General features: G+C 27.6%; 1 protein-coding gene across 2 annotated transcripts in view; it reads right to left on the bottom strand.

Moving 5' to 3' along the window:
• The window catches only part of Asap (ArfGAP domain of ASAP), a 103695-nt gene that overhangs the window by 12086 nt on the left and 80154 nt on the right, over nt 1-11455 (bottom strand). For both annotated transcript variants that reach the window (XM_085814098.1, XM_085814099.1), the window contains 3 exons: nt 6170-6224; nt 5568-5641; nt 1792-1907 (listed from right to left, as the gene is read on the bottom strand). In XM_085814098.1, coding sequence (XP_085670224.1) covers nt 1792-1907; nt 5568-5641; nt 6170-6224 — 245 coding nt within the window. The remainder of the gene's footprint in view (nt 1-1791; nt 1908-5567; nt 5642-6169; nt 6225-11455) is intronic.

Below are 11455 nucleotides of genomic sequence, written 5' to 3'. Positions count from 1 at the left end.
ATTGTGGCAAAATCCATACTCATAAACAACCTTTGACAAAACTGAATGTTAAAAATATATTATGTGCATACAACATTATAATACACCATACAATAATTCTATGGCCTAAAATTCCAATCAGAATACCAATTTCTCCAATCTTGTTTTCCCCTGCAACTCAAACACAAGGATAAATAGGAGGTAATTCTGAAAAAGATACATATAATTCCAAAAAATGCAGTCTTTTCATGCTAAGCCTCATATACTAACTTTTTGATAGCTTACACTGCCAAAGGATTTTTCAAAACTTTCAGAATTTAAACTATTATCATCCAATGACAATTAAACTGCTCGTAATTCTTTGATATGAACACAAATGTTAAATATCAGCATGCAGAGTGTTAATCTTACAAATACAAATATATGAATTAGAGGAATATAAAAAATTCTGGTGCTTCTGCAAGGTATTTCTAACTAAAAGAATCATATATTGATCATATTTTAATTAGGAGTTTACATAATTGAAATCATACTACTTATGTATTTGTTACAGTTTTTGTAAAGACTGAAAGAGCCATTAACATTGCATTTATAAAACTAAACATTTCTACTTAAAACTAAAAACTACATTAAACATATGCAAATATATTAATAATAGTATTGAAATACATATTGTTGTGTCCCTATGGGTTCATACTAGATTGAATGCACACAATTTCGATGATAGGTTGATAAGATTCATTTTATCAAATGAAACATCAGAAATCTGGAACTTTCTACAAGGATAGTCGTACAACTTTTCACAATATCAAAGAGTACAATCAGTAGGTATGCTGTTCAAACTACTATGAACATTAAACACAATGTATGCAAAGCACAACTAAAGAGAAAGCTACCCAGAGATATCTTAGTACTCTGAATTCACGATGAGTGCTAGTGACAACCGAGAGCAGATGTTCTCTCCGGCCTTACATAGTTTTCACAATGCTGCTGAGATATTTCTAGTACTTTCTGCTTCTTGAAATTACTGGCAGGCAATAGGAGGGTTGACTTTTGGTTATAGCTAATATAGTGATCAATTACAATACCTATTATGTGATACAAGGCCTGGACCAAAATGTCGCCAAATTTGGTGACTTCTGGCAATTTCTCGCTAAAATTAGTGATAAAAATTAGTTGCCAAAACAGTTGCCAGTTTGGCCAAATTGCCGAAGTACCCATTTATTCAATGTTAAATGGACCTGCCCCTGTATTCTTGGTTTTCCGGCATAGCTCGTCTCTTTAGATTTTTTTTGCGTTACATTACATGGAAAAATACAATTTTACATATAATGCACTAAAATCATCTACCTATGTAAAAAACATCCTATGTAAAACATACTATGTAAAACTACCTATGTAAAAACAAAAATAATGGATAGTACGCTACATCTAAATGTAGCATACTATCCATTATTAGAAAGCTTAACTTCAAAGCAATGCCAAATTTATAACGTTTATGGAGTTTGAAAGCTAGGTTTCATACGAACAACTGTTTCAAACAATTTTCTGCCTGATTTACTATTGAAAGAAGACGCACGATTTTTTCCTTCCTTTAATAAAAAAATTGCAAGTTGTTGTTTTCAAACCAATCAGCTATCAGCTTGTTTGTAATGGACCAGTAACCAATTACAAACAAGTTTGTAACCAGTCCCCCCTTTACATGTTAGCTTCAAAGTGATCTGTGACAAAGCAGAAAATTGTTCCAAACAGTTGTTCTTCCGAAAGAAGCATATGTGTGATAGCAGTCTAAAAAATAAAACAAATACTAACTTTTCTAGGTGGAGGTACAGGTGTTTGGCTTTGGCTACTATTTGAATCACAAGATTGTATTAAACTATCTGTAGATTGACCATTACTCAAAGATTCTACTGTTTCATTTACAGCAACTATAAAGAAAAGATGAAAGACTTTGTAAAAAATATTCTGAATGCATGATGCCATAAAAAAAGTAAATACAAAAGGAAATCAAAATATAAAAAAAAATCTTATCACTCATTCCAAATCTATGTCTAAAAATTACCTTTACTCCTAATATAATATATGTAGGACAATGAATGTGCACAAAATTGTATTGGCTAGATTACCATGATAAGTGCTACTAATTATCAAATTTTGTCTCAAATTCTGAAAAACTTTTATGGCACTTACCATGTAAACAGCACATAATACTGCATCCTCTCAAAATGAGAATATTTTCCATATTACTAAAATACTAGTTTTAAAGTGTATCTATGCTTTACATTTACTTAGTTTTAACAATATTTCAAGAGGATAAGAATTAGAATTTTTCAAATTACTCAGAGGGAGCAGAATTAAGATTTCACCTTCTTTCAAAACAAAAATTCACTTGATCTGACCTACATGTATATGACCTATATTAATATCTTATTTGGTCCCCCAAAAAAGAGGGAAGGGGCAGAGTTTTGTTATGTGAAATGGCAAAGGTCAAATGGCGTCTAGCCTTCATTTCATGCAATGATTTAAGAAAAGACAGATAAGCAGAGGTTTCAGCAGCTTTACAGAATTTTTAACTACCTTCAAAGAACTGTATGACAGGGAAAATGTGTTGTTAATCTTAAATGGTGAGCACACAAATGTATTTTAAGTCTTTTATATTAGAAAGGACACAAGATAAGGCTTTTGTCAATGTAGCCAAAACATAAGATAAATTTCGCTATATGCTGATTTAATACAGAAAACCAATAGTCCTTGATCTTCTACACCCTAAACTCCTGCTTCTCCATAATTTAATCTTTCAGTTTAACACTGTCATTGCCCATCCATTTGAGTTTTATGTTTATTAAAATATTCTTCCTTTTAGTAACAATTCAGGTTCTGTGTGTTATTTGGCATGACTGGTTTCTTTTTGGAAACAAAGGAATGCCAAAAAATTTTTTTTGTATAGATTAATGACTATTGCTTCTTTGTTGTATGTTATTTCCATTTATAAAAGACTTTACATGGATACTTTATTCTGGAAAGCAGAGAGAACCTATATGTGAAATTATGTTATAATTTTAATAAATAATCATTATATGAATGTTTTACAGTACAAATTATGATAGAGTAGGAAATTAGATTGAAATATATTAATATAGAGAATGAATTTTTTCAGTGCGCTGTTATAATAAAAAAAGTCACTACATTTCAGCACATTTTAACCCATTACTTTATATTTTATATAAATATACATAGTTAAATATATACTTTATAATAAAATATATAGTTAAATATATAACTTAATTCTGGCACTAAAGAAAAATTTAGAATATAATTAAAAAAAGTTGAAATATAGTTAAAATACATCTACCCACTTACTTGTTTTTGTTTATACACGCATATGTATTGTACGTTACATAAAGTTATGCCTAAATGACTGCTTTTCAAACTTTAAAAATAATATTTATTAAAACAAATAATTTTGCCAAACAATTAAATGCAAAGTTAATTTAAAATCATTCACAACAAAATTTAAAGTGCATCAACTTTCCATTCGAATAGAAACTAAACTGGCAGCCAAGTATAATGGAATTTAAAATCAGGAATCCTTTAACCAAAAAATCTAACTGAAATACCATAGAACCCTAATGATAGAGAACAGTTTTCAGGATAGTATGTTTTCCTTGGGCTTCATAAAATTACATATATGGTTAATATGCTAACGGTTTTTTAACCTCTTGGTTAATACATATACGTGGGTGTGTGAGGACAAGTCTCACATTTCATCACGAATCATTTTACCATTTGAGAAGCCTCCCATTTCAGCATGGATTGTTTTATTGTAATCCTTTCTTGAACACGAGGAGAAAGAACTAGTTAGAACAGTTCTTCTTGGACTGCAGTGAAAGTCATGAAATGCAGGTGAGAAGAAGGATGGTCGGTGTTGTGCTTCTACCTTCATTCTCAATGAGCAAGAGACCTAATCTTTCATCAATAAAAGAAAATACGAACTTTATAATCATCAGTTCTATTTGTAGCTAAAAGGAAAAAGATGCTCAAGTAGAAACAGGAAAGCACGTGTTCAGGATTGTTTGTGAACTTTCTTCAGTGAACATGTGAGGCATGAGAAGGGTAATATTGATGAATTCTTTGAGAATAAATATTCTAAATTAATATAAATTGTATTCTTCATCAACCTCTTCTAGAGAATCATACAGCATCTGGAAAAAGTAAAAGATGTCCATAAAATGACCGAGAGTGGCCGTGATAATTGTTAAAGCTAGTAAAATGGCTTTTAGACATGATTCAATTGTTGATGTCAAAAAGCCTTGTAATAATTCATCATTTACACATGATTTGCTCATTACGTATTTTGTAATCTGTGTTTAAATGGTAAATATATGTGGCCTACCATTCTGTATCTACAAGACTACAAGATTAAATAAATGTTTGGACTTGTGAAAGAGTGTAATTACTTCGTTGGTGTTACAGATTCTGAGTAAGAAATTTTTTTTTCTAATTAATTTATTATTCTAAATATCTTAAAGGAACTAGTTTTAGATGAAAATCCATTTTAATAGACTGAGTTCTATTTTATTACAACATATATACATATACTGTGTAAATGATGATTCGGAAATGACGATAAATGTTGAAGACACCTAGACACAAAAAGCAGAAACTTAGAGTCGTGGCAAATTTAAATATCCCTTTTTATTGTTAGCATCTGTAGCCACAAATATCCTAGTGTAATAAACAGGTTTCTTTCATATTAAACATTTCATTTTAATACGAAAATTTTCCACATTTTTGATATTATTGTAATAATAAGAGAAGCAGTTTGATAGCATCTAATTGACAAGAGACAGAGAAAGCAAGTGAAATATGTTCAAGACAAAATCTTAGTTCAGAGTGATTTAGCTTCGATTTCTTTATTATTTCATTAGCTCATTGATAACTTTCAAAAATTATTATTGGCTGTTTCAGTTTGCAAAATCATATACTACGTCACCAACATTATGTAAAACTTATATGACAGCTATTAATTTTGAAATTACACAGTTTAGAGAGGTCTTATTTTCAGAGAGGAAAGAATAATAGTCAAATTAAAATGAAGCGTTAAGAGGCTATTGCAAATTAAAATTAAATTTTACATATTTTTTATCTCATATATTAAAATTTTTTTAAACTTTGTTTTTCTGTATGATTTCTATGCTTGAGTTAAATGCTAATATTTTTCAATTGTATTTTTGTTGAAAATATGCTATAATTAATGATATAGTTAATGAGTTAAATAGTTAAAACCTATTTGCCTTCCCCTCCTCGCTTGGGAAAAAAAAAACAGAAAAATTATTCAGATTTTTTTAATATCTGAAAAGGAAGGTTTCATTTAGTCAATACATTTTTTAAATATTACATTATAAAGAGGACAAATTAGAATTTCTTTTATACACATGATTTTTAATTATCCTGACAAAACTTCTTGCAAATTAGTTAAACAAATTAAGCAATAAAACATTTGAATTATCTAAAAACTCCTTAAAACACCTGAATAAGAAGTTCAGTAGCAATAAAAAATGTTCAAAGTAATATGAAACACCTCTTACCTGATGGAGTAGGAGGTGGCGGACACTTAGGTCTTTGTAAGGAGCCTGTATTAGACACTGAGGGCTTTTCCATACTAATGAAGATAAATATTTTACATGTTTATATACACAAACTTCAAATTTATTTTAAGATGTCTAAGCTCCTAAAGATATATAATTAACACACAAATACACTATTTTATATGTATCTGCGTAAAAAATTTAAAATTTATCTAAAGATGATGGTTTCCATATACACTTCATATATGTTAAGAAACAACTAGTTAACATTTAAAATAATGTGTTTAGGAATCAGTATTTCTAAGATTATTTGGTTATGTAATATGATATAAGTAAAATGTCAAAGATATTAGATAAACAGGGGGGAAAATTATGTACAAGTCATAACTCAACTTTTCTCAAAGCATATGCCAAACAATACATTAACTTCAATATGCAATAATCTACAATCAGTAACACACTGCAAGAAATACTGCCTTCTTATATTGAAATCCACATGCCTTTTAAAATATTATTACTCACATATTTTGCAAATAAAATTTTGAATTTAACTAAGGCTATAAAAATTAAAAACAATATTAATTTAAACGTATATATCAAACCTTTTGAGCACAGGATATTCATTTGACTTTGGCAGCACCTGTTTGGCACCTGGTGCTGAAATAGTATAAAATATAAATTACCAAATATATATATATATATATTAAATTTACATTTTACTTTATAATTTCAATGCCTAAAAATAATTCTAAACTGACTTTAAATTATATTTTGATAAACCGATCATGTGCATGATATTTTGCACTCAAATACACTAACTATGCACAATTTAATGGGAAAATTTAAAGATTCTTAATGAAAAATCTAAATAATTTTTATAATTATTTAACAGCAATTTTCCCTCAATTATATATATTTATATGCAAACTAACTACATGTGTGGATATTATAATATTCAAATGAAACTAATCAATAAAAACAAAATTTTTTAATATGTGCAATTCAGCTATTTGTTTTACACCTTTCAGTACTTAAACAAGCTATTTTTCTTTTAATAAACTACTGAATTCTTTACTTTTCATATTTACATATCTTATAATTCTTTTTTTTTAAACTCAGATCCATTTCTAATTTAATCTCAAAGCAAAAAAAAAATAAAACTTCTTTTATTTATGAATTTTCCCAATAATAATTTATATGGTTTTCATCTAGTAAGAAAATACTTTCACTCATTACCCATGCTTTAGACCTATTCCACTGGTACACATAATATAATCTCTATTATTATTTCTAATGATTTACCAATTTTCATATGTTGCTTCTTGCCTTTTATTCAAACCTAATCTCATCATGGACACTTTCTTCCTCATAATATTTTAGTCCATGAACATAATTTATTTTAATTTTCTATTCTAAAGTCTTACAAAATTGTGAATACAGACTGCATGAAAATAACACCTTATCTTTACAAAATGAATAAATTAGAGACATTTAAAGCCAATATTGTTAGGAAAAAAAGACTGTATTAACTGAGAACAGACGAAAGGCAACCATCCTTTACAACTGACAACAACTCTTCAAAAATATCTCTCAACCATGAGTTAGGAATATTCTTTTTTCACCCCAAATTTTTCACATAAAGTTTCTAAGAGATCAAAACAAAGAATAAGAATAACTGTATGCCATCACAATATGTCCCAAAATTCAGAAAAATGCTCATGAAATCAATTCTAAGAAGCAGTTTTAGATATGTTTATAAGTGGAAAGTCTTAAAATGTCAATTTTGTTATGACTGTAACAAAGGCAGCTTAAATCTACATGATTAAATGAATGTATCCATAAAAGATTCAATTTAAATAAAGTTTAAGGATAATAAGTCTGATAGATAGCTCTAATTTCTAATATCAGCTATACAAAAGGTTCAATTTAAATAAGAGTTTAGTGAAGATAAGCCTGATAGATGGCTCCAGTTTGCAATATCAGCTTGGCAAGAAATCCTTAATGCTAAAATAACTATATGGTCTGGTCTTTTGAACTCGAAAATATTGAGTTTCTTTCACTGATGACACATTAACTAGCATAAAATATACAGAATTTTTGCAGAAGTAAACGTTTTCATCATTTCTCAGTTCTAAGAATATAATATTTCCTGAATATTTCTAGCACTATATAATGCCTATATCTTTTGCTGTAGGCAACAATGAGATATTAAATTTACAATTCTTGAGACATCAGATTGGCTTTTGTGAATTCAATGAATATTCACTACCCACCTCCCCAATATAAAATCCATCTGCCAGGGTGCCTCACAAAACTCGTCTATGTGGTTTAACTACAAAACAAAGACAATCTTTAACAATAATTTCTCCATGCTTGTTGCAACAGCTTACTGGTTGTGTTAATTCAGAACTATGAAAGTTGGATAATGATAGTTTAGTTAAATCTTAAAAAATATATGAATGTAACATGAAAGGTAATTTGAACTTTTACAAAATATGCTTATTGTGATGTATTATATTAACTCATGTGTCCTTTTCCATTATATAACGTAAAGTACGTTTTAGATTTTGGATTAAGGAGCTGTATACCAATAAAACCTCTTTTTTTAATTCACTAAAAAATTAAATTACACTAATAGACAAACCAGTAAAATAAATCAAAAATAAAACAGGAATTTTAGGTATATATTATTCATAGCATAAAACTAATACAAAGTCTGTTTGCAAGAAGAAAAGCACATCAATGACAAATATGAAATAAGACAAAATTCAATTTTTGAGCACTGCTAGTTTTATAGAAAAACTCTACACATTTTGAAAGAGACTGACAAAAGTCCATTGATTTCAAGGAGCAAAAATATTCTGCAGTATTGGGAATATGCAGTAACAGAGCAAGAATTGAAATATAAATTAGTAATACTTAAGAAAGTAATTCTGCAATGATCTACTGCGTTGGAGGGCAGAAATAATTAAATCATGAGATAATGCTTTTAAATACCCTGGGAAAAAATGGATAAGTAATTAATATGAATAACCAAAATTAATTACTCAACATGTAGACGTCAGTAAAATGTACTAAAAAAAAAAAAAAAAAAAAAAAAAAAATCAATATAGCTTTAGTGAAACTACTATTTCTCTTTTTCAAACATCAAGAGCCATGTTCTTAGATGTGAAAATTTAATGCTCTTCTAGTTCACCTCAAGTATAAATTTTTCTTATTCAGAGGTTAAGCTAAAAAAAACAATGTTAATCCAAGGTTGAATTTGACCTATTTTTATAGAAAAGTTTTATTAACAATAAAAATAAATAAATTACAAATATCTGTTAAATAATTTACTTATTATTATTTAATTATATAATTAACATGCTACTGGTTATGTGAACAACTTGGATAAAATTTATCCTCAAATATTGAAAATGGCTGCCATACTATAAAATAAAACTTTAATGTGGGTATGTATTTAAATATGTGGAAAAAAGTAATAAAAAATTCTCCTAAAATATATATATATTTTCTAGCCACATAAAAATTTTGGTCTTACTTCTCAAAATGGTAGTTTATTAACTTTATCATCCTAATTTATCTAAAACTATACATTTCAATTCAATGTAATAAACTAGTACCAAAATAGAATGTTATAACTCCATTAAAAAACTAAATTTTAAAGCTATTTTATAAGATCTAAAATTTACACATTGTTTGTTACAGAAATATAGCAAAGAACATCCCTAGATACAAAACTATAAGATAATTAAAAAAAAATACTTAATCAGATTAAAATATATCTAAGCAATTTTGTTATATGCCTTGAAATAACACAGCCAGTGTGTGTGTGTGGGGGGAGCAGATTTACATACAAGGCATACAAGCTGTAGCTTATGGCCCTCCAAAAATTACAATATAAAATAAATAGTATTAAAAACATAACAGACTTATAAAGGGCCCCATATCTCAAATAGTTTAGGGCCTTATCAAGTCTAAATCTGGCTCTATGTGTTGGGTGACTTCTGTGTTAGTGTCTGTGTCTACAAGAGTTGAAAAACTGGAATGTACAATAATGCTGGAAAAGACAACCTCATGGGAAAAAGTTACTACCATTCCTAATTTTCAAAAGAAAAATGGTATTATAGTTTAGACCCAAGAAAAAAGATGACAGCCATCTGAATTAGTGAAGATGTGGTTTCAAGTTTAAGATATTACTGTAATTTCGCGCGTATAGTCCGCAGACTATCTGTGTTTAAAATGCGAATTTTTGAAGCTGCAGACTATTCACCAGTGTGGATAATACGCTGGTTGTTCACGGTTAAAATCGTTGAAATTTAAAAAACACGCTGTCGTGAACTGCCGATGATCAAATATAAAAAAAGCGCACGATTCCAAGAAAACATTCATATGTATCGTATCGATAGCAAACCATAAAGCATAATGCAGAACGAATGAGTAGTAGCAAGTAGAGCTCCTAAAATCCAGGCTTAAAATCAAAAGCATGCTAAAAACTATAACAATAATAATAGTATATCATCTTTTCATGTATGTTGTTTAATATTATTGTTCCTTTTTCTCCCTTTAAAAACTATAAAAGCTATAAAATTTTCCTCTCTGAACATTTAGGTTCTGAAGAAGAAAATATATGAGTAATTGCAATAATTTTTTATTAAACAACCAAGTCACTCAACTAGTGACTATTTTAAGTACTTAAAAAAGTTAAATTTATGAGCTGTGTCTCAGAGTATTTTTTTACAAATGCATAGTTATCCACTGAAAAATATTAAAACATAACAATAAGAAATTGTTTAAACAAACATTGCAATCATTTTTTAACAATTAATCTGGCACATTTAAAATATTTTAAAATTTATTTTAAAATAATTTAAAATTTATTTAAAAAAGTATTTTGCAGTGCTAGTACAATCTAGTTGAATAACACTACTGTTACCTCCCTATTAAAAAATTAAAAAAGGGTTCTATGAAATAAAAGAGAAAAAAGGACAAAAGAGAGGATTTTTAAATATTTGCTCAAGACTTTTAACTACGAAATGCAAAATAAACAGATGTGCCATTATTTTTCAGTTAATTATTTTAATGAGTAAAATAAAACAATTTAAATATTAACAATAAGATACTTAAGTGGAATTAATTTTAACAAATTAAAAAAATTTACTATCAAGACCACTGTATGCTTAATTAAAGACAATAAAAAGCTTAAATTCAATAAATATGGTAAAAAGCAAAGTGACAAAATTTGGTTTTTACTTGAAAATAATATTAAAATAAATTTAAAAAAAAGCCTTAAACTCAGTAACACTACTATTTTCACAACTAATTATTCAAATACATTGGAAAAACCACAAATCTGCTTGCAATCCATAAACAGAACATCACCAACATATTTTATGAAGGATAGACTAGAAATTGATACAAAAAGAGAAAAACTAATTTTTTTTTTTTTTTTTTTTTTTACTTTTATCTGAGTTTTTTTAATATTACTATTTAAGTTCTCAATCAGAATAAAAAATATATGCTATAATTACAAAATACAAATTTAGGAAACTGGACATTTAACTGCAATGATATAAATTAGCCAAAATTAAGAAAGAATATTTTATAGAATATCTTTTCAAGAACAAGAATGTACAATTACTCTAATACATAGACAGAAACTAAATATGCAAATATTTTTAAATACAAGCAAGAAAATTAATTTACAAAAGGTGTTTTAAAATTATTATTATTAATGATTATATTGGAAATGAGTGAATATAATATAAACAAACAGAACTGGGCATTTTTTACCTAATAATTAAAAGTATACCCTAATTAGGTACAACAGATAAAAAAAATTAAAATACAAGTTTTACTAGTTTCATCTAAAATTATTATAAATAATT

This window comes from Stegodyphus dumicola, chromosome 3 (assembly GCF_044657685.1).
Source record: "Stegodyphus dumicola isolate Sdum_Otavi_A_Nest chromosome 3, ASM4465768v1".
In the NCBI taxonomy this organism is placed as follows: Eukaryota; Metazoa; Arthropoda; class Arachnida; order Araneae; family Eresidae; genus Stegodyphus; species Stegodyphus dumicola.
The sequence above is the reverse complement of the archived record's forward strand: the minus strand, read 5'-3'. Positions and strand labels throughout refer to the sequence as shown.